At 37.0% G+C, this 24,937-nt stretch overlaps 1 protein-coding gene across 1 annotated transcript in view; it reads left to right on the forward strand.

Annotated features, from left to right (window-relative positions):
- Positions 1-24,937, forward strand: part of NRXN1 (neurexin 1) — an 889,774-nt gene that overhangs the window by 367,204 nt on the left and 497,633 nt on the right. Inside the window, exons 10-11 of the mRNA XM_015557923.1 lie at positions 4,211-4,237; positions 22,105-22,227. Of these exons, the coding sequence (XP_015413409.1) occupies positions 4,211-4,237; positions 22,105-22,227 (150 nt within the window). The remainder of the gene's footprint in view (positions 1-4,210; positions 4,238-22,104; positions 22,228-24,937) is intronic.

Here is a 24,937-nt window from a genome sequence, read left to right on the forward strand (position 1 = left end):
CAAATGACTCAGGAAATGGAATTAGTGCCTTCCAGCATTGCAGACTTGCAAATAGATTGGACATGAGGAGGGTGAGAGAGAAATCAGAAAGGCAGAGGTCTGAGTGATGGGTTATATCATTTACCGAGAACATTGGAGAAGGACATGATGGGTGTTCATTGTTGGGCGGGGGGAAGTGGTAAAGAGTGGAGTAAGGTACCTATCAGATTCAATTTGGAGATGTTCAATAGGCAATGGATGAATGAAGAGTGATGGAGCTCAAGAGAGAAGTCAGGACCGTTAATAAAGATGAGGGGGAGTGAGCGCATGCATTGAGAGAGATCCTTTGTCATTAGGTGGGCAGAAAAGAGTGCCAGGCAGGGACCTTGGGACCTTCATGCTTATCCGTTCTGGATGTGCCTTCAGCCTCATGATGGCAACAGCTGGTGATCACAGGATGTTAGAAGGGACGCTTGACTTTGCTGACTTCTTGAAAAATAAACTTGCAAAACCACAACTCCAGAAATACCGTCTTCATAATAAACACAGTTGCATTAGTAAAGTTAATTGTTGTGTCATGTACCTGGGCAGGATCACGAGAATTTCCTAGTTTGTTTTAAATCCAGGTAGTTTTTCTTTTATTAGATGAGAGTCTTGAGTTTTGAGAACCAATGAAAGAGCAGCATGACTCACACTTGTTTTGCAATATTCCACCACCACATGTAGTGTTAAACACTCAGGGGTGCTGACGATTTCTTAAGGCAGTCAGTTTGTGACCCACGGTTTTTGCTGTTTGCTTTTTTATGTGTTTAACATTGTATGAAGCAACTTCCCTCAGAAAGCAATCCACTTTCATTTTCGTGGCACTCACCCACACACGCTCTTCAATCCCAGCTGCCATCTTTAGGACGTACGTTGTCGTTGACACTTTAGTGATAGCTTCATATTTCCAGGAGACCAAGGTTGTGGCTACAGGTAGTTTTAAGTTCTAATTCAGTGCCCTTAGAATCATGAACTTTTAAGGAGAGCAAAGGCCTTCAAGATCCTGTTCCAGCAAATGAGATCCTCTCAGAGCCTAGGCGGGTTTTACAGAGCTGGTCAGGGGCCGAGCCCCGTATAAACATTCATTAAATAGTTGCCCGAGCTTCCAACCAGGCTCACACTGCTGATACACAGCAGAATCGATCTCTGCTCTTGGAAAGAGAGACACATACGAAAACATGTATGATCCAACACGATCAATGCTATCAGTGGAAAGTGCTATGGGAATGAAAAGGGAAGTGCAGCCATATTTCCTCCTGGGTTTTAGCAGGTACCTCACTGAGAACGTTCTCCCTTCTGTGACCCCTCTGTTCAGCTTAACAAAGAATTTTCTGAAGCAGACGAGCTGAGCTTGTAGTCTCGTGTTCTATCTGAAAGACTTTAGTAGGTCACTCCTTTCCTTTTCCAAGTCTGAATGCCCTAACGGACCAAGAATGTTTACATTCATTTCTCACCTACAGAGGCAACGGTTCTGAGCTACGATGGGAGTATGTTTATGAAGATCCAGCTCCCCGTGGTCATGCACACAGAGGCTGAGGACGTGTCCTTACGGTTTCGATCCCAGCGTGCATATGGCATTCTCATGGCAACCACCTCCAGGGACTCGGCAGACACCCTCCGCCTGGAGCTGGACGCAGGGCGTGTGAAACTGACGGTCAACCTAGGTAACAACTCACCTTCCCCACTGAACTAACACCTTTCACTTTTTGTTCCGTTCTGCCTGCCAACATTTATCGAGTAGCCTGTTTGCCATGGAAAGTTAAAACACTTAATGGTCTCATTTCCATCATTTAATTTAATTTAGGTTTTGGGGGCATCTTTTTATTGTTTTTTTTTGTTGTTGTTGTTATTATTGTTGTTTGTTTACCATAATTTACTGTCTTGTGATTCCTACCACTGAGGGTTCTTGGAAGGAAGCCATCCATATCAATGAGGTTAATTGAAAATATAAATCATTAGGCTTGCAGAGGCCTCAAATCGAATTTCCTATTATCATATTTACTGGCATTCTGATTGGCTATAGATGATATCTTTTCAGATATATCTACTGAGATAACATATGCACCAAATATCAAATTTCCACTCTGTGATCTAGGTCAACGGTAGTTTTTCTTCTATTCCATGGGCTTCTCCTTTCAATAGTCACCTGTGTGGTAGCTCATCTTTTCTGTTTGGAAATTCTGTGTGGTGATATTCTGCTATCAAACAGCAATCCACAACCCTTCAATGCCCAAAGTCTGCGGCCCTCGGCAAACAGCCACGAGAACACTAAAAACACAGGCTCTTCTTCAGAAAAATAATGCTTTCCTGCTTCATTATAGAGTTAGGCAAGAGTCACTACAGTAAAACCTCAACAACCCAGATGAAACATGGGGGAAGGCCAGGCCGAATTAAGAAAATCTCTGAATTTGTAGAATTAGCAAAAATCAAACAGTTTGATTTTCAGTTGCATTTGAAACACAAATTAATAGCTGAAAAAAAAAAATCCTGTTAAGGAAAGGTGTTACTAGGCTGGCTTTCATGGATGGATAAGGATTATCCATAATTAGCACATTGTTTCATGCAGGTTGGGCCATCAATACATAGTAAAGTAGTTGAAATCAGCTTTCTCCCTAAACTTGACCTTTAACAATTTGTTTGTTTAATTCTTTTCAGGTGGTCTATAGTCAGACTGAATGAAGAATTATAAATAATGTGCCCAATAATTTTCAATATTATCATTAACTCCAAGAGGAGCACCCATTAATGAGGTTTTACTGTATTACCTGGAAGCAGCAATAAACACCCATAAAACTTAATAAACAGAGAAAATAAATAAGCAGAGAAAAATGTGAAACTATGTAGATTTTTTTTTTTTTAAAAAAGTAGGAAATGTGAGGAAGTAAGGCATTTATAGAAACCCCACCTACATTTTCTAATTGTGCTCGGCAGAGTGATAGCTCCTAAAACATATAATTGTTTCATTACATTCAATTAGTATTAGTTAAATTCAGTTAGATAATAAGGGTGTTTTTCAAAGATCCCTGAAGAATACACAGGACTCATTTTCTGTTCTGTTAGAGTTCCCTCTAGTGACCAGGATAGGTTACTACAGCCAATCAAAATAAATGGACTAATTGCAGTAAAGGGGCTGCTAGCCAAAGTGGAAACGCCCCTGGACATTTTCCAACAGCAAAGCATTCTGTGGAAAGAGCTGTGTAGATGCTGGTCCGTGGCTGTCTGCAACCACTTTTCTGATGCGGTTGACGACACATGACAAACTCAGCTACATGGAAACAGAATCTAGGTTTATCTTTTTCCTGTTCCCCAAAGGCAGTAAATTCTACGATCAACATCGACAAATATTTATCTATTCATGAAATAAGCATAAAACACCCCACATAGTCCTTTAAAAATAACCCTTGTAACCACAGTCTGTGTTATTCAGATCAGACATCCTGTCCTTACAGAACCCGCTCTCCCATAAGAAGCAAGTAGAAGAAAGGGAAAATCAATAGCAGCATCAACCATGACACTTATTGCATAGAGATGACATTGTTAGCTCCTCAGAGAGGCATAGGCTGAGGAATGTTCTGAGCAGTGACACTACTTCTTAGCCACATAGCGTTTCTTTCCTCCTCTGGTTAATACAAGGCGTGGAATCCAGCCAACTTCGGGCTGTGACCTCTTTGTCCAAGCAAAACCAAAATAAGACATTAGGGTGAGGTGAGAATAATTTCCACTTGCTCTCCATTGACCACCCCGATCCTGAAGGATTCCGATGGCCTTTGTGGGATACTAGCTTTTGGAGGTCCAAGATGTCTGAGCTTCGCTGAGCCTGCACCTGCACCCCGTTGTGACGGAGCACTTTTTAATTACGCTGAAAACAAGGATCTGTTCTTTCACAGATGGGGAGGAAGTCGCAGCCAGTCCAAGTCAAGCATCTTTGACAGTTAACAATTCTTTATTCCACTTAGATTTGTCACCATGTAGCTTTGTTTGAGTTGGCCATTTTTCAAACCTTCCGATGTTGTTTCCAATGGCGAAGTTTTATAACGATGAATCTGGGTTCTAGAAATATGTAAAGTTATGGAGTGGCCATATTTGCATGTGTCTGTCCCCGGAAGGGTGGACTGTGATTTTATTGGATGTCTGCAGCTATTACCTTGAAGGATAAATTTTCATTTTTCATCTATTCTTCCCCATCTAGATTGTATCAGGATTAACTGTAATTCCAGTAAGTGCCTATTCAAAATTCTTAAAATGTTATTCCTCCATTATGATGTAAGCTAGTCAAGAAAAAAAAAGAGCAAGAGAAAGGCATTTATAAAACTCATGATTTCACTTTTGACGTATACCAGTCCATCATCTGGGTTGTAAAAATTCATTTTGAAATCTGTCCAGTTGAAGACTTAACAGCTGTAGTCCCTACCGCCAAGTGGCAAAAGAGGCGGCAAGTGTTTCTTGACATAAGGTACAAATGCCTCTACAGACCTTTGGATAGGTCGAGTAGAATTTGTATTTTGCCAGATCTTGGACTCCAGTAACTCTCTTCTTCATGACCAAATTTGGAGAAAATACTATGGGTCCTATTTCCTTCACTTATTGTTTTTATCTCTTAATGCAAATACAGAAAAGCATGTAATTCCTTTCATTTTGAGAGTTAGTATTAAATCTTTCTAAATTCAACCATTTACATAGGAAAATGTGTTTTTTCCAAGTTATAAATGTACAGAAAATTACTTGTCTAAAGAAGTTTTTCTTGTTCCTAACGAGTATTTACATGATGAATTTTTACATCCTGATCATATATCTGCAAAAATAACTAAATCTGTGATATGCATGCCAAATGATTAGTCAGAAAAGATGCATGGACTGAGTTTTATTTGATTGTGAACTAGAGAACCTGAAAGGATACAAGGACTGTGATTTTATTTTGAGTTGTAGTCTTATCTTAAGAGTACATTTATTTCCTTTCTTTACATAAATATTTAGATTTTTCTTTTCCAGGTTTTGCTGACCACATTAAAGAATCTCCTCCATTGTTAACAGAATTGTTAGCTATTTAAATAAATGGTTCTCACAAGCTTCTAATCTCTCATGGTCATAATCAGTAAAAAGAAATTTGCCTCTATCCTTATAAAGTGCTGAATGTGAGTTGATGGAGTCTAAACCCCAAACCACGGGCTGTGTTTCCAAGTGGCGACAAGCTATCCTCTGAGGAACAAATGGTGGTCTTACACTGACAAAACGAGATGCTTTATCTAATGGAATTTTTACAGCGTCCAACACTGTGCTTCTTATAACTCAGATTTGCTTCACATTTTAAAATAGCAAAAAAGACGGTCTCTGATCGTAGCAAGAAAAAGGTCATGGAATCATGACTTCAGAAAAATTACATTCCTTAACTACCATCTCAAACAGAATAGCCTCTGAAATAATCTGTCAAAACTCTGCAAGTGGAATTTTCAGGTCCACCCCATCTCCTCAAACCCCGTCTCGTCTCTGTCATACTCCTGAGCAGGTGCACAGACTTGCAGCTCGAATCACGTGGTCCGGTTTGCCTTTAGCTCTGGGGCACGGATGCAGGCCAAGGGGCAGCTCACACAGATCGGTGCCTTAAGGCAGCTGGAGGTATTTAGATTCTTCCCGAATCTTAGGAAATCCATGTGAGAAAACAGGTTTCTTTTTAGACTTCTGCTTTATGTGCTCTTACAATAAAACATGGGTTTTACAATTTATACATGTAGCCGCGTAAATGCTAGTGTTTGATGGAAATTAATTCAACGAAATGAACTGTGCTCTTCAGCTACGTAAATTAATTTTCAAAACATGTTTCTAGTCTAACTGTTACATTCATGCATTACCTTCATTTGGCTTAGAAGAGTCTGATATTAAGTATAGTCATTTTTTTCTCTGGATATTACTGAGAATATTGTCTTTAAGGATAGAAAACTTTGCTGGTGGGTGGCATTTTCCCCCTTTTAAGAGGTGCTAGATTTAAATTACTTGAATTAAATGAATGGCTGTGACGCACCTTTCGGTGCACACCTTGTACAGGACTGCAAGTGCCTTAACTTGACAGCAGTCCCAGGAAAGAGCATTCAATGATCAGGTAATGTTTCATTTCCTTTTCCTTTGTTTTGTTTGTGGAATCTTGGGCAGGTTTAACAAGAAGCCCAAGGTCAATCAAGAATTTGTGTTATTACTCAACTTTGAGGAGAGGGAGAACATTTTATATCTAATAATGAAAATCTAACTCACAGTGATTAAATAAGCAGAGATTTCCACCTGGAGTGTATTTTCTACCCCATAAAAAATAAAAATATCTGCGTTGCAGTATAACTTGAAGGTTAATGAAAGTTCATGTATGACATTTATGACCTTTGAGTCATAAGTTTATATGAAACTGAGATGAATGTACATTGATTAAATCCCAGCCATATATCAACACCGTCTCTAAAATTTATACCAAACGTAAGAAGATATCAGCTGTATTATGAAATTAATAGGAAATACCTTAATTGATGGATTTTAAGAATATTCCCGCTGGAAATATATAAACTATAACATAAAAGATTATCTTGCGTTGAGAGTTAATACCAAATTTTAAATGATTAAGTTTTAATGAAAACCTCCCCAAATTTCTCTATACTCGCTCAGAATTGCTCTGTTTCCTATAGTGGCACCATCCTTCCTCATTTCTATCCCACCCCCACCAACCCCAGTTTACAGCAGATGTTCCTTGATATGCAAAAGAAGTGATGCATAGTACCAGACTGGCCACTCTTTGCTATTGAAGAATAGGCAGTAGGTGAGGGGGGAGAACATCTGGCTGTCGGTATTCAGACCTGTGTGAGGATAAGAGATGGCAGATATGTTTCTTTGTCAGCCCTTCCAGTGTCAGTAGTTTAGATACAACAACAGACTCTTTCATGGACAGGCTTTGGCTAAGGTTCTTTTGGGAAAGGGCAGATTTGAATTCCAAAGACCATCTCTGTCAGATTCTTTGTGGCCAATATTTCCCCCGTAGTAGAAGCTGTCAAGAAATATTACATGTTTTTATTTAAAACTCAGAAGCTTATTTTTATGTGTGGAGAGGGTACGTTTGAAAAAAGATCCTTCTCTATGAATAGTGGTCATTTCACTGTCAAAACGCATGTTTTGTTGTTTCAGATTACAAACCGAATATCTCTGCAGTAATTCCCAGACCAATCTCAGCTCTTTGATGTCCATTAGCTTATGTCATCCCTAAAATATATGTGACATATACAACTTGGAATTAGATTAAGGTCATTGTTTGCAGATTTGTGGACTGGCAGGGAACCAGCAAAGTGTGTTACCTACGGGTTCTCCATTCTCCTCTGTCCAGGATAAGAATAAAGGGGCAGTCAGATTGCTCTTGCCTCCTTAATCAACTCCAATAGTGAGAACAACAATCTACCATCATAAAGTAAATGTATATGGAAGTTGCTAAAAGAACTGCCATCTTTTAGTATAGATATTTTCTTCCCTGAGCAGTGAAGGGTACTTCAATAGAGAGAGATGGGAAAGGACTGTAAGTAAAGTGACATTCTTTTAACAGAAAGAGGAAAAATTATTTGACTTAACAAAAACAGATATGTTGTAGAGTGTTTTACATAAAATCATTTCTGCAGAAATGTATACTACGACAAACTGTTCCTTAATAAATTATTACCAAGGAAACCCAAGTCAGAGTGAATAGTCCTTTTATGACCAACACATGAATTATTTGCATGAAAAGGTGAGTGTTTGATAGTCTCTTGCCTACTCCATAATATTAATTGCCTTAAGAAGTCTTTTAAAGATATAAAGAATGCAAAAAAAATCTAGTCCTTGTAAAATTTTCTCAAATGCATTAAAAATAGGGTCATCTTCTGCATTTTTTAATGTCTGCCAAAGTTCATAATGTGATGTCTTGGTCATGCTATCTCAGGGTGACCAAGGCAGTCTTCCCCAAACCTCCCAACAATCAACCCAAAGTCATTAGGCGATGTGTTTATATTGTTTTCCCCAAATTTGGCCTTTACAGTGGCATGTTGCATGCTCCAATCGTTCCAATTTCTCTCTCTATTCTTCTAGTAGCTTTTAAAGTTGTTACTGCTACATATACTCTTTGAAGGTTTAAATACATTGAAAATTTGAAAACTGAGGTGCTCCTATCAATTATAGGTGGGTCATAATTGTCATATAAATAACTACTTTAAATATGTAGTGGATGCAAGGTTTTGTTTTGTTAGTATTTTCTTTTTTCTTTTCAAATCAATGACATAATTTACAGAATCTCCTTATTACCCACAGGAAGGCTTGAGGCCACCTCTGCATCCATATAAAAAATGGATTTTAATAAACTCATAATCTCTAATGCTTGTTTGCATTATTTTTGGTTTCGTTATGCCTTTACACGTGCCCAGCTCTTTCTTCCAAGATTTACTTTTCCCACGTCTCCATTTCCAATATTGTTTTCTCTGGTTCTCTTTTTTCTTGTTTTCTTGCAATAATAAAGACTCTCTGGAGTTGAAAACCAACTGTTTTATTTGTCTGACCTTCCAACTGTTTTGGGCTTCTTACAGAAAATGGCATATCTAAGATGCAGAGACAACAAACTTGCAGATGATATTAATATGGGTAGTGTCGAGGGTTGAAGTTCAACTCCTTTTATTTCCAGCTCAATGTCTAAGTATTGGAGGGAAAAGGAATCTAAGGCCAAGTACTTAACCTCACTTTTGACTTGGATATAATGGAAAAAACGCCCCGAGTAGTACGTTTTGGAAAATGGACTATGATGGATGTCTGGAGTGGATAATAAGATCTTCTTCTTATCATTTTATTACCAGAATGAAAAGATCAACTGTATATTAGTTATCACCAATTTCTTATGTCGATCAAAGTGGAAAGCAATAAAAGATTGCAGAGTGTCAACTAGTGGCACTCAAGCCATGTTAGATTGCCTTCACCAGGCGGCCACTTGGCAGCTACTTAAAAAGATATGAGGACATTTCTGGGGGCTGGTCCTTGTTAACATGAAACAAACGTTCAGTTTGGAGCAGCCGCCTGGCACCTAAGAGCAAAGAAGTGCAAAAGGGAGTCTCCTGCCTCGGCTGCCACGCAGCAATCCATCACTCGGCTCGTAGGACTCCACCACTCATTGCCTCTCAGCGACTGCTGCAATTTATCTGCCTAGGATATGAGCTGTTCTGTTTTGTTTCTTTGTTGTTTTCTTTTTTCTTTTAAGCTGCAAGTATATATTAAGAAAAGGAATAGGCAGTTTATAAATGATTACTTTTAGCAAAAATCTAAGAGAAATTACATATAAAATATAGAGACCATAGATTTCTGGTGAAGAATAAATGGCTTAAAACAGGCAAAGAGAGCTGGCCCATAACAAGTCTTTAGAAAAATATCAAAATTGAAATAAAATTTAAGGGAAGCCCATTTTGATTGTCCACATTTTAAATTTTTGAGAATTACAAAGAAAAGTCCACTTTTTCTTTGCACATTTAAGTGGCTACATAGATTGGGAAAATTTTAATGTGAAGGCTTGGTAAGTAGAAGATGGGAGTCTATTTCAGTGAATAATTAATCTGCCCACTGCCTATAGGCAGATATAAAATGCTGCAGTGTTTTAGCAGATTACTCTTTTGTGTGGGATAAGAATTCATCTTGAAATCGGGCTCAAATATTAATTTTTCACTAAGGCACTTCCTTATTGCTATTGCAAAATGCTGTGCTCACAGTAATGCAAAATTTCATATTCCTGGTGACCCAGTTCATCCAATTCTCCATTGTCCAATGTTGGCATTGTAACAATGGCCTAGGTAGATATTGTCGGACAAACCTAGAAAGTTTCAGAAAAAAATGTTCTGAACTTGATATTCCCTTGGGTTCTGTGAAAAGGAATGTTTCTTTTACACAACCAAATGTCATCAAAACCCACAGCCTGTTGGTCAGGTGTTTTTGTTTGTTTTACTAGAAAAAGCTGGTCTCTAAACATCCACTATTTCCGTCATAGTCTTGAGTTTCTTCCTTTGTTTGTGTTTATTTATTTACTAGAGGCCCGATGCACAAAATTTGTGCAAGATTAGGCCTTCCTTCTCCCGGCTGCTGGCACCAGTTTCCCTCTGGCACCTGGGACTCGGGCTTCCCTTGCAGCCCTGGCTTCGTCCGGAGGGTCATCTGGAAGGACATCTGGTCTAATTAGCATATTATGCTTTTATTATAATAGATTGGTAGGGAGGTAACACTGGTTATAGCTTCTCCTTTTTCATGTCTTCTGCTTACTCCTGGTGTCTCCTGCTTCATGATTTCTGTTCACTGCTTTATCCTGTGCTTACATCTCGGCCTTTTGCTGCTCCTGTACTAACTATTGACACTGTATTATGTTCTGTATTCAGACTGCCCTAGACAGAGGATCTAGTGGATTCATTACTTTTTCTTGTTCTATTGAACAGAGATTTCAAATCATGTCGCCTCATAAGCCATCGATCAGATTTTAGCTTTGGGGGCTGATGACACCAGTGACCCAAGCAGCTATAATTAGAGTGGCGTGGGGGTGGGACACACAACATACTTCCCTCAAGGGGATGTAGGAGCAGCAAACTTTTCACACAAACATCTTTTCTCTAGGTTGTCTGATGAAAACTGTTTTTACTATCGCTGTAAAATACTCATGTGGATTACAGTTGGTTAACATAATAATGACTAACATATGGTGTATAAGCCACGTGAGCAAGTCTCTTTAAATCAGGGAGGAAATGCAAGGGAATGTCAAAGAATTTGGAAACTGAAATGTTCAGTGTGCTCAGAGCTCTTATCCAGTTCTTTCCCTTGTTACCAATGGGAGCACAGAGCGAAATGGGTAAGAAGTGCATCATGAAAACGGTTTTCCCCAAAGGTAAAGTAAGAAATTCTAAGAGTATTTAAATCACTGTTATTTTTATTGTACTTGGACTATTTGTTGTTATTTGTTCTTTGAATGAATCATTCATATAATTGTGAGAATGCTTCACCCTTCCCAGGTTATCAGTCTGAATATAGACTTGAAATATTTATGCATAGTACTATTAAAATAAATTTCAAAGTCGATTATTCTTTTTAAAATAGATGATTATTAGAATTAAAATTGCATTGGAAATGTAGGCTTTAAGGTAAAGATTACCAATTCTATTTTAAAATTTGCATATGAAGAATGTACATAGTCCTTGAAATTTACTCATTAAATTGTTAGATACATAGAAGAGTTAGCCAATTTTGGAAATCAGTAAATTTCCAGTGTACATAAATGTGTACTAATAGGCAATCATAAGAATTCTGAAATGTTTACATTTTCCTAGGTGCAAAGGAGAGGTTTATGCATGTGACAACTAAACCCAAATTATTATAGAACTAACACATTATAATGGCACCACAAAATTGCTGGCATAGATTTTGCATGCATTATGAAAGTGCCCAGTAAAACAAAATGAAAAAAGAAAGTATTTAAAAAGTTGTGCAAATATTCCCTTAGAATATACATATATTCACCTAGTAGTATTGAAATAGGCAGACAAAAATGGAGTTAGGACATGATAATGATTCAATAATGTGAAAAATAATAAAAATAGCAATAATAATCACATATAGGAATTCTGAACGTGACATTGTAGATTATGAGATTCCTGACGCGTTTTAATCGATCATTTATAAATTTAATTGTTTTATCTGAAGATTTAGTTCAGTGAGTCAGCTGAGGTGCTTTACCTTGTCAAAAATGATATTTTGGTAACTGATCGATTATTTAAACTCCTCCATTAAGTAAAATTACTTTAGCAAATAGGCAGTTAAAAATAATCAATATTTTCTATTTTTGTTATCAATTATGAAATTGACAAGGAGTTGCAGTAGCAAAATTGTTTTTCTACAGTGTTTCTTTAAAACGTTTATAGAGCCTGATGATGAGATTCTGGGTAACTAAATTTCTTTTGTTAATCATATATGTTTTAAATTTTCTTCAATAACTTTTTCCTCTACGCAACAATTTAAAATAAGCAATCAAAAGTGAATAAAGACAAATACTCTGTTAAGATCTAGTTGAAACCAAACCCACCATTATTTAGGGCAATCTAGGCCTCCACTGCAATATCTGTTTGTATTATGGTATGTATATTTTAAATGTACATTTAAATTGGGGGCTAACTTTCACACTAATTTTGACCTACAAAATAGTGAGAAGTAAACTTTTTTAAAGCAACATTTGGTTCCTAATTAGAATAATATTTGTTATTTAGAGGAAGCAAAATATACAAAAGTAGCTACCATTTCAGTCCTTGGAAAACATTATTAATATCTTAAATGCTGATATAACACATCATCCTTTACATATTGCATATTATACCTTGTGTGATATGTATTTCTTTAAAAATACAGGGTCATGGTGTGCAAATATTTTGCACTATGTACTTTTATTTTAGCAACATATTGTAAGCATATGTCAAGCATGTGACTATAACATGTAGTATTTTTAAAATCTAATCTATTGTTTACCTCAGATTTTATGCCAAAATGATATCAAGTAGGTTTTCATCATTGAGCCAATTGAATAAATCTATATGTACAAAAGTAAGTTCTAGCATGATTCATCAGTGATCTCAGAACACTCAAATGGACACTGTTTGGAAGCATCTGTAAGCAAGATGGAATACTCGTAAGAGAGAAGATACTTCTAGGTGTGTTGGTGAAAGTTATTATCACTGACTATAAGCTACTAAGTGGAAGTTTCACTAACATAATTTTATCATAGGGAGATCCATTAGGAACAGGCATACAGAAATAATTTATTAAGTACAGTAGTTGGTAGACCACCTCCAAGAAACCTCCAAGCAATAGCTCTTCAGATTAACCAAGTTAATTTGGCATAAGATTTAATTGCTAATAGCCATTGATATAGTGGGGAAATCACCTTTGTAGAATAATTCCTGGATAGTAAAGCAAGCCATCCCTTTCAGGAGACTTTGATTCAAAGACAACTTCAAACAAAGAAGTGATCCCAATATTTTTCCAACTACTAAAATAAATGATCAGAAAGAATAGCATTCAAGTTCATAGCTAACAGCCTGATAAATAAACTAATGATAAAAGAAACCAATTTAGTTTTCAGTAGCTCTTATTACAGTATTAAAATTCAAAATAAAGAAGGATTTCATTGCTTGGAAAAATTTTTTTATCATTCTAATTTTTACATGATGAATGAATAAATTATCATGCATTATTTGTTCATAGCCTTCATGATGAAAGAAAGAAAAAAGATCAAAACAAATGAGACACTACAGCTCAATGATTCTAAAGATAAAATCTTCCTTATCCTATCTCTTAGAATGCATTTTCTTAAAAAAATAGGTTTATAATGTTTACAACAAAAATTGAGAAATAGATATTTAAGCATTATAATGATTTCTTAGATTGTGTGTGGGTGGGAGGAGGAAGGAAGGAAACAAATAGACTTAACAAAACCAGAAACTTAGATTTATTTATTTTTCTAATATGATTGTTTTGGAGAAGGTTTCATAAGAATACCTGCAAAATACTGAGGGACAGCTGAATTTTGCAAATTTAGTCCTACGTTTAATGATATTCAGATGCACTTCCATTGACAAAGATATGGAAAATAAAACACAGGTAAAACCATTGTTTCTTGAATTATGCAAAAATATGCAATCTTCTTGACTTTTCATAAAAGAAATTCTGTAACAATTATAGTAGTATGTTCAGATAATAAATGATATATTTTATTAAATAAGCATTGCATTTGTGACTATAATCATAGCTATGTTTATGGAATATCAGGTAGAATATTTGTAAGTTTCCTAATCCTCAGTACCTGTATGCTTTTACTTTCTTTTTTTCTTCATTCAGATACCTTGGCATTGTGTATTGCATAAGACATGCTTAAATAAGTAGCAGCATAAATCAAAGTAATTTTTTTATTTTCAAGTTACACTAACATTGAATACGTTTTCAGCTTATGATGCTTACTTAGAAGCACATCGACTGTTTAGTACTTCATTTTATACCTGCAAGCTATCCTTTTATGTGATAAGCATTTCTTGGAAATGAACTTTTTTTTCTCCTTAAAATAAAGTCACAGTCCAAATTTTTCCTTTCATTATATTAGGTTTATTTTATTCTGCTTCTTCCTAAACTTGCCAGTTGAGCTAGAGTAGATATAGAGAGAGCTGTTTTAAAACATTCTTGTAGCAATGTATTTATATAATTGGTGTTCATTTTTACTGTGTTGTAATGTAATTATATTCTTAAAAGGTAATTTATATTTCTTAAAATGTGTTTCACATTTAAAAATTTTTACATCAGATATATTTATCCTGGTCTGTCATAAATGGGTACAATCAATGTCAAAGCTATAGAGGCTAAATGTTTTTTAGTAGAAGACTGAAACATCATTCATTTGCATGATATTTACCCAGCTATGGAGCAGGAGGTGAGGCAGCTACAGATACAGATGTTTATTTTGTGGATAATAGAATAGGGTTGGTGTGAGTTGGGAAAATGGCAGAGGAATCTCCGTGGGTTTTTTTAAAAAAAAAAATTGTTTTGAAACCAGGACCTAAGGGCGGCCTGCCAGTGTCAATTACAGCCTGGGACGCTCATCCTCTTGTTGTTTTGAAACCAGAACCTAGGGGAGGCCTGCCGGTGTCAATTACAGCCTGGGACGCTCATCCTCTTGTCAGTAAGAGGTAGAAAGTGCTGCTGCCAGGAGCCCTGACTCAGGCATCAAGCCGAGTGGCTTTTGCTTCTGTTTCCCTGGCTTTTCTCTCTTCCCATTATTGTCACAAGGACAGGTTTATTTACAGCTTCTCAGGGGAAGCTATTGTCCTCAAAATCAATTGTCAAGTAATACTTGGTAGGACCTGGAAAAGTTGATACAGATAAACCTGATTTTACACACACACACACACACACACACACACATGCACACACATGCACACACGCACACACACGCACGGACACGCACGCACACGCACAAATATCTATTTTAATAAAGGCTGTGATTCAGAATTTGCAATTGCCTTATGCCATTTAAAACTGTCTTACATTGCTTTTAGTTTCTGTTGCTGTTGTCATTATAGTTTTTCACTGATAAGAAAATAGGCTAAGCCCAGAAAAAAAAAATTAGACTAAGTTAGCACCATTGCAGATATGCTAGATTTAATGGCAACACTGAATCTAAAACCCAGGTCTCCTGACTCTCCCGTTCTTGAATACTTTTCCACTACTTATTTCTTTATACTCAGTGTAAAACTTTATGAGAAAGGGAAACTTAAAGTGTCGATTTATTTATGTGTATCTTACAGGGGCCTGAAAACCAGCCCACAGGTTTCAATAAGTAGTTTTATTGAAACAAACACACACCCTTTGTTTACATATAGTCTATGACTGCGGGAACGTTTAACTCAACTACTGGATGCTATTGGCAGTTTAAGGACCTAAAAAAGTTGAACAGCCATGTATAAATATAGAATTAATTTATATGTATAAGACAATGCTAAGTCTTTTAAACACTGTATAGCATGACTAAGGAAACTTTAGGATTCATGTCCACGTGATGCTCATCTTTAGCCCAGCTAACTGTGGTTGAAAAGACACAACCTGTTCTTAACAAAATGGAGCTAGTAGATGGATCATTTCCAGAAGGCAAACTAAATGGGCCCGACCTGCCTCCCATCCATGCGGTAGGGTGGCTACGACTTTGCAGAAGCTCCCATCAGAATCCTCACGCTCAAGCAATGGTTTAATTCAGAGAAAGAGATTAACCGCTCACATAACTCTATGGAGTTATAAAGTAGAAATTGCTTACATTTGATGTTTAAGGCAGTGAAGAAGTTCAGAACCAATCCTTTTGAACAGTACTAAGAGATAAGGTACTTGATACAGATGGTCCATTTGCATATTTAGCATCTTTAAAATATAATAACGGTAGAGGGAGATGCTTCCTAAAGGGTATGCAATGAGTTTGAGCTTTGTGACTCAAAATCAAAAGTTAATCTTATAGATTTGATTATTCTTAAGCCACATTCACCTTTCTGCTCCAGAAACAGCTGTCATTTTAGTCTGGTAGACACCTTTGATCACATTGCTTCATAGATTTCTTAGCTTTATTTATTTCTTTTCTATTCCTCTTTACTATTTTTTTTCCCCCACAGTCAAAAGCCAGTACAAGTAGGTCACAGGACATTTACACACAGGCTTTCTTCCAAAAGAAACCAAATATAAATAAAATTGGTTCCAAAATTTAAAAATGAATTTAAAGTACACTTGCAGACAAACCTGAAATTGGTAAATAAAGGCTTGTGTAATCTCTTTGGAGATATAGATGTCACCTAACCTCCCATGGAGTTTTCAGTAAAATGAGTTTGATTATTTGTACATTCCTTGGAAGATACTGTTTTCTTCATTAAATACATTCACTGTTAATTTGTACTCAATACTTTTAAATATAATTTAAAGTGATTAACAAAAGCAATTTTAAATAATTGGGGAGGAAAGCCTGTATGCCAAAAAAATTTTTTTTAAAGGAAAGAAAAGATTGAAGTTGCTAAATTTATATGCTCGTTCTAAATCTCGGTTTCCTGGTAGATAGAAATAAAGCAAGGTAGTCTGTTCCATAACTCACATGACCTCAGAGGAAATGACCTACAAAATCTTCAGAAAGCGTCTATGAATTTGGACCATGTAATTAAGGGTGTGTCGAGAATGCAGGCTAGAGGGCTGATAGTGCAGGCTGACCAATAATGACAGCATTGAATACCTCTAGACCTTGTTATGCATAATAAGTGATGTTCTGGTAAAAGAGTTCTTAATTCATAAACTACAAAAAAATGTGTATTTTTTAAACAAATCCAACTTTAAAGCAAAGGGTTGCTTGCAAACAATATTTTTAAAAGCCTTTGCTGCAGTTTTCTGATGAAGAAAAACATCCCTTATCCAAAGAGAGAAATGAGTCCCCCTGAGGAGTCAGTGGAGCCTGGGTTTCCGGTTGATGCCTGCTTCTTTACCTGTGGGGCAGCTCCCCCTTTAGATGGTTTTCTAGTCCTTACGCATGATTACAGGGAGCAGGGGGGTGGGGATTCCTCTGCTTTAAAAAGAATTATAAAACCACTGCCCTCCTCTAGCTCCTGGATTTTCACATTGCACAGCAGTAATTGTTCTGAGTAAGGGAAACTCAGAGAGATACTGGGTCAGAGTCTCCAGGACTGCCTAGCCTGACCTGCTTATTTGAACAGGGGAGAGAATAATTTACCGCAGCCAAGAGAAAGGGTTCCTTAAAAGTGACTTCCTTATTTCACCACACAACCGTCTGATTATTTTTGTTTTCTAAGTGAACTTGCCTGTAAAGCAGGGCCATGTCCTGGCCCACAGGACGGCGCATTCACCGCTCCTGTCTGATCCTTGTACTGATCATTTGATGCTATCTATGATCTATGAGGGATTCCAAGAGGACAAAAACAGAGTTCTTCCCCTTAAAATTTGACTACAAAATTAATAAACACATTTTTTAGGATATTTCAGTCTTGCCCCACTGGTTTCATTTGAGTTGAGTAATAGGTCTAGAATAACTATCCTTAAAGTTCTCTCTGCCTACCCGGGTCAAAACAAAAATGAAATTAAGAATAGTAAAAATAATAATATTGAACATTTTATAAACTTAGAGAACCCCACATTAGAATTGCAGTCTTTCATGTAGCCACAAGGTGGGCAAGTAGTACAGGTCAGTTCTGGTCCTTCCAAGAATGACAGCATTTAAAGTTTGCTCCTGGAGAGTATATGTCTTTATCAAGTGTCCTTTTTTTTTCCAGATAAAAATATAAGAAAGAAAGAAGGTAAATGATTTACTTAAGGTGACACAATTAGTTGATGTCAGTGGCAAAATCCAATTTCCACCACCATCTCCTCCCATAGTGAAAATGGAGATGAAAAGTAATTAGCAAATGTGGTTATTAACCTGGCCAAAAACAGCTACCATCTTTTAAGTGTATCTCTTAATGGTTAAATCAATACTCTGTAAGAGCAGTAGATTTCAAAGAACTTGCTTAGCTAACTGTGAATCTCCCATTTCCTGCTGCTCATTAAATTGGGGTTATCTCCAACCCTCTTAGCAAAGTCTTAGCACCACCTGGAATTCATAAATAGGTAAGTGTTAACTGAGATTTGTAATATTCTCAACCTTTCTAAATCTGATTTTTAACTAAAAATTGAAAAATAATATTTCTGTGGCTTTAATAATAGATTATAGTAAAAATCAAGTGTAAAATTACATACAAGTTAAAACTCCCTACAAAACACAAAGAGTGATTGTCTTTAAAACAGAAACAATGCTATGAACTTTAAAAAAAATATTTAAAATATCGCTCACTATTTACTCTGTTTGGGCTGCTATAACAAAATACCATGGACTGGGTCGCGTAGTCCACAGATGTTTATTGGCCATAGTTTTGGAAACTGACAAGTCCAAGATCAGATTTCTGGCAGGTTTGGTTTTTGGTGAGGGCTCTCATCCTAGCTTGCAGATAGCTGGCTTCTTTTTGTATCCTCACATGGTGGAGAGAAAGAACTCCAATGTCTCTTTCTCTCTCTTTTTTTAAAAAAATATATTTTATTGATTTTTTACAGAGAGGAAGGGAGAGGGATAGAGAGTTAGAAACATCAATGAGAGAAACATTCATCAACTGCCTCCTGCACACTCCCCACTGGGGATGTGCCCGCAATCAAGGTACATGCCCTTGACCGGAATCGAACCCGGGACCCTTGAGTCCGAAGGCCGACGCTCTATTTGCTGAGCCAAACCGGTTAGGGCTCTTTCTCTTCTTATAGAGGCACTAATTCCATCATGGGGGCTCCAGCCTCATGACCTCATTTAATTCTATTTACCTCAAAAAGGGCCCACTCCCTCATGCCATCACATTAGGGGTTAGCACTTCAACATATGAACAGTTGGTCCATAACACTCACATTAATGCTGGGAGAAAAATATTACTACCAATGAGACATGTTTTGATATCCCCAAAGAAAGAAGAAATCTGAAAAGGAATTCAGATTACTAATGGTTTGAGTGACTATAATTTTGCCATTCAAATGTACCCAAGAGGACAAATGATTCTCAAGCTCAAAATGTCAGTAGTGAAGCACCTTTTTTAAAAGTACCAATTCCATGTGTTTGTAAATGTCTGAGAATGTGAGATCTCAAAGGTACTGTAAAGATTAGCTAAAGATTGAGACCACCAGAAGCTGAATCTTTTAGCAGAATCCTGATTATGAGTGGATCATGCCCCAAATTAATGGTCCTTCCTCTATATCAGTATTCCTAGGAAGAGGTACAGTGTTTGATCGGGTTGTTCTTCCACCATGACTTATACAGAGGGTATGTAACATTTCCCATCATTCTGATCAATCTGCAAGTCATGACAAGGAGCAGATTTTCTACCCCCTTCACTCAGACGTGGGGATGCTAAAATTTTAAATTGCTAGCCGAAGGTCATGTAGCTGGGAGCCAGGATAATGCAAGGGAAAGTATTGCCTGCATTGGGTAGGCTAATCTGGGATGGGACACTTCTCTATCACATTTTAACTCTATGACCTCGGGACAAGTAGTTTTGGTTTTCTGGGCCTTCAGTTCCACAAGTGTAAAATGATAATACTGTAAAGATGAAGTCAATTAACAGATAAAGTGCCTGGAACATAACAAGCATTTCCCAGCCCCTGGCTTCTTTCTTAGTAGCAAATCAAGGACGAGCGACCACAATTCTTAGCTCCCCTCCCGGTCCAGCGCACTCTTTATTACACTTCATGTTGCATAGATAGTGTTGTTTTGAACTGAGAATATTAAGTGCATTTTTAAAAGCCTTGTCTTCCAAAATCAATCTCTTCACATTTTTAATAATGCAAGAAAGGAGCTTGAAGTTGGCCCACAGAGATTTTTACGAACCAAAGGGTTATTTTTAATTGCATTTTGTGCCTGTTGTTATGGAAATCGTCGTTTCATAGATTAAGCATTATGACTTTACTGCAAGATCAAGCCCAGAATGGGGTATAATGATGATATCACCCTTATGTTTCTTTTTCTTGACAGAACACCTTTAAAATTAAGAGAAGGGGAGTGAAGCTGCTTCAAAAGCACATAGTTCTAAAGGGGGAAAAAAAAAAGATCTCCCCTGTAAAAATAGCTTTAAAATGATGTATTCTCTTTTCAAAGATCAAAACTAAGAATGACCCTCGCTGCCAGTAGGATGCTAAGATTCTGCAGAGTTATTGAACATTCCTTTTTTCACCATTAAAACTAAAAAAGAGTCCCTTTAATGCTGGAACTTGCTTTCAACATTTGGTCTCAAAGCATTTTTGCAGTTGCTGAGCTAACAGGCTTCCTTTAGCTATTTCGTGATAAATCTCCCTAACACTCTTCTATCTAGACAAGCTTTTATTCATGTATCCGGATGAATTTAACTTTTCTAAAGAAACAACAAGAGATTGTTTCTAATCTTCATGATGGCCCTGTGTAGACATGAGGCAGTTTGTCATGCAAAATTTAGCTTAGATAACTGGCTCATTTAATATCTAGTGAAACCCAACCAAGGAATACAGAACTTGTATCATCAGTGGCATCCTAAGAGAGAGATCAGGGAGCTGCGTGGATAGGCTGCAGTACTAAAAGCAAACAATGAATGATCTCTTGTCGGACTGACTACTGAGGTTTCTTCTTGGTGGTTCCCATATTTATTTTTTTCCACCTTTGTTCTCCTTTTCATTGGCATTTTAGTATGTCCTCCTGTGCTCCTCGGACGTTAATTGGTTTTGTGGATAGAATTTAGTTGAAGAAGTAGTGAAGCAAGCCCTGATCGTGAATTGGATGAAAGTCATTAAACTCAATGATGTCATGCATCGCATTATTGAAATGTACTAGAAAATTTCATGACTTTTAAAACACTGAAATCCATCACCAAATAGTGTGGATCTTTAAAAACTTTTCATTATTTTTCTCAGTGAATCATAATGTCAGATTGGTAGAAATGCTTATTTTCCTATGAAATCTTTCTAGTTAACCTAAAAGCTATTTTCCCTTGATTTGTGTGTGTGGAAGAGGGAGATTTGTCTAACTTTGTCATTTCAATAATTTCCACAAAACAACTTTCTGAGGTAATCTGTTTGTTCTCAGCCTATTTAAATTCCATTTATCTATGGATTTTAAACTTCTATAGAGTCACTGGCAGTTACTTCCTTGGTTACACTTCTTGTCCTCTTTCTTTTAGTTTTTACCTGGGAATCCCTGTCCTCTACTGCTGTTTAATATCACCTTTTATTCCTTCCCACTCAATATGTGGCCATTTTTGGGGGGTTGTGACTTCTGTTTTCTTCATTTTTCTAAGAGGCAATACTTTTACCTACACTCCTCTTCTGTGCCTCTACTAGTTTTAGTTTTTAGACACAATACATTTAAGAACTTGGTGAACATAGGAAGTACATGCAGTCAGAGTAAAGAGAGCCCTCACTCAGTATAGTACCCAGAGCAATCTCCTCTAATCCAGCCAGTGGCCACTCCCTGAAAATGCTTAGCTAATGACCTCTGGCCAGGTCTCTCCCCGAGGTCAGAGGTTACATGACTGCTAGCGACTACATTAGCAAGAAAGTGATAACTGGAAAAATCAGAGAACTTCTTAGAAAAGTAAAGGTGTGTGTACATGTGGGAGGCTTCCCAATGCTGTATTGACTGTGCCCATTTATGACAACAGGTTCCTTCGCTTGTCTTAGATCAATGCATAGTGTGCTGAAGATTCTTCTTCAAGTGTCACACCAGAATGTCTGCTAACTTGTCATTTTCCTTGCTTGCTATGACTCTAATGGGCTTGAAAATTGATCCAGCCAGTCTCTTCTCTCTTGCTCCCTCTCCTTTCTCTCCTATCTCTCGCATTTCTTTTTCTCTTCTCTCTCCTCCCTCTCCCTCGCTTTCCCCTTTCTTTGTCTCTTTCTCGCGCTCTCTGTGAGGTTCATTTGTTTGACCGATGCGGAGTGTCCATAATGACTGTTTGGCATATTCTACAGGCAAAGGTCCTGAGACCCTTTTTGCCGGCTATAACCTCAACGATAACGAATGGCACACAGTGCGTGTGGTTCGTCGGGGAAAAAGTTTAAAGTTAACGGTGGATGACCAACAGGCCATGACAGGTAAACCCCACTGTCCCCATCACCCTCTCTTTTACTGAAGCTTTAGGCTTTCCCATTTCTTGCAGGTGACTTTGGAAACCAGGTGCACAACTCGGAGCTGATACACATAGTTCAATTTTGTGTGTGTGTGGCTTGTCTTTGGTTTTCTTTCTGTTTAAAAAAAATTTATTATATGTATTGGGGTGAAAGTGATTAATAAGATGATATAGGTGCCAAGTACACATTTCTATGATACATAATCTATATATTGCACTGTGTGCCCACCACCCCAAATCAAATCATCTTCCGTCACCATATGTTTGACCCCTTTTACCTCTTGCTACCCTCCCCCCCATTCCTCCGGTAACTACCATACTGTTGTCTGTATCTGAGTTTTTGCTTGTTTGTTGAGTTGTTGCTTTCTGTTTTATATCCCACTCATGTGGTTCTTAGCTTTTTTACTGACTGACTTATTTCTTGTAGCATGGCTTTCTCGTTTTAATACCTTCAAATTTAAGTTAAATATTAACTCAGGTATTTCCCGCCATTTCATATTTACAACACAGCAGCCTGTGCAACAAATTCCTAACATTTCTCTGAGTGCTGTCATTATATATTTAATTATTTCCTTACGTCGTTTTGCCTGCTTTCTCCCGAAAGACTGTGAGTCTTGTGAAAATGGGACCCATGTCTGCTCCTCCTACCGCTCTCTTTTTCATCACCTGACACATGCACATACCACACACGCAGTCACTCTAAGTGAACCAACAAGTTCAGTGTAAGGCTGGCGGGTTGTTTTGCTCTGCAGCAGAAATTAGGCCAGCTCTGAGCAAGGCTGAATCTCAAGAAGCTGATCTGGCTATCAGTTTAGGTACAAAAGATTTTCTTTAGATATTGAGATTTTTATGTAAACACACCATCCGGTTGGGTGTTTTTTTTCTATAGGAAATTGTCATCCATCTGCTATACCCAGACACTTTGATCAGAGGCATTCTGCTCATTTTAAATTACTCTTCCCACTAACTCTCTGGAAAAGACTGGATTTTTAACGGTTGGAGCCTTAAAAAATTTTCTCCTTTAATGTCCTTAATTTTTTTTCTTAATATATGTGTATAAGAGTAGAGGTGGCTACATTATGTATAGATGATTAAACATTGAAATAAATTCTGAGGAAAAATAGAGTTTTTAAAAGGCAGCCTTAATGTTTTCTTAGTCAGTGGATAATGGCTTTGAGGAGCTAATTCTCTCCCTGGAGCAGACGTAGCCACCATTACTGTCAATGCAATTTATATCTGCTTATTAAACAAAGAATAGGCTCTTGAACAAGGGCCATAATGATTTTCCTTGTAATTGGGCCATGGTGGCTCCACCACTGTTTTTTTTTTATTTATGCTCTGCATACATATCCTATTTCTTTGAAAAGAAAACAGACATTAGGTGCTATTTTTATCACTGAACTTCTCAGTCATCCTAAACAAAATGTGTTTCACTATTTCAGAGCTGCCAAGAACTTGACAATTTGTGGATAATATTTAATTTCAAGCATTAGGAATATTTTTTCTGGATATTTCTTTCCTATCATTTGGCTTGTTAATGGAATTTTTAAGAAGAAATATGACAATTTTAGGATTGGGGTGGATTCACTGATTTAAAACTAAGATTTTAATATCATGAAAAAAATAAAAATCAATACAAGCCCACGTGATTTTAAAGCTGTTTGTTTTTCATTCTGTATGGCTTGTTAATTCAATGTTACTGGTATCTCTAGAGCTTTATATTTGACAATTATTAAAGGCTCATTTGATTTGCCACCAAAGAGAGAGTTTTCCATAGAGCAGTGTGGAGGTCATTGAACAAGAAGAACTGAAGAAGGAGAGAGAAATGATATCATACAAGAAACCAGAATTGCTAAGAATTTAATCGTGTTTTTGCATCAGATAAACAAGCAGGAGACATAGTGGGGAGGAAGGAGGAGGACTGACAACTATATACAGTGGTATTTTCAGCTTTAAAAAAGAGATTGCAGAGAGGGGATTTGAACAAACCAATGACTGATAAGAAAACACGCCCAGCGTGACAGGACAGTTGTTACCAGGATCAAGGACTAGTAATCAGGTGTAAAAATTAAGTAGAGTCAAGTTCAGATTAGGGGCAAGATTTTTACACAAATAAGTTTATAAGCATCAATTAAGTATGTAGGCAATTTGTCTTGCACAACAAAGAGTAGGCCTTTTTATATTTTACTTAGAGGCATTTCCTTAAAATGCCACTTAATATTTTACTGTCCTGACTAAAGACATGGAAATCTGTCCAGCTGGTTGAAGGAGAGCCACATAGGTGGTTATTCAATCTTTATTACACCTGGGGGAAGGTCTAGTGAATTTTTTCAGGGTTTGATACTGGGATTGGCTCTAATTAATTATTTTATTAATATCATGGATGATGGGATAGTGTAAGCTTAATAGATTTTCCAATTATGCCAAATTGAATAGTGAAGTTAGTAACCGGAAGAACTTGATTGCAATTTTAATGGCCTTTTTGATTTTCAGAAGAATGCAAATGTCAGTTTAATTAAACAACAACAAGATGCTGGGAGTGAGTCACTAGCAAAGATAAGGTACTTTATATTGTATCTTAAAAAAACCAAGCTTACATCTTTTTTATGTAATTTATCTTCAACCCTAAAGGTAGGTGCGATTATCACTCTGGAGGTAAAGTTATAACTAGGTTG

The sequence above is a fragment of the Myotis davidii genome, unplaced genomic scaffold (assembly GCF_000327345.1).
Source record: "Myotis davidii unplaced genomic scaffold, ASM32734v1 scaffold6, whole genome shotgun sequence".
Taxonomy (NCBI): domain Eukaryota; kingdom Metazoa; phylum Chordata; class Mammalia; order Chiroptera; family Vespertilionidae; genus Myotis; species Myotis davidii.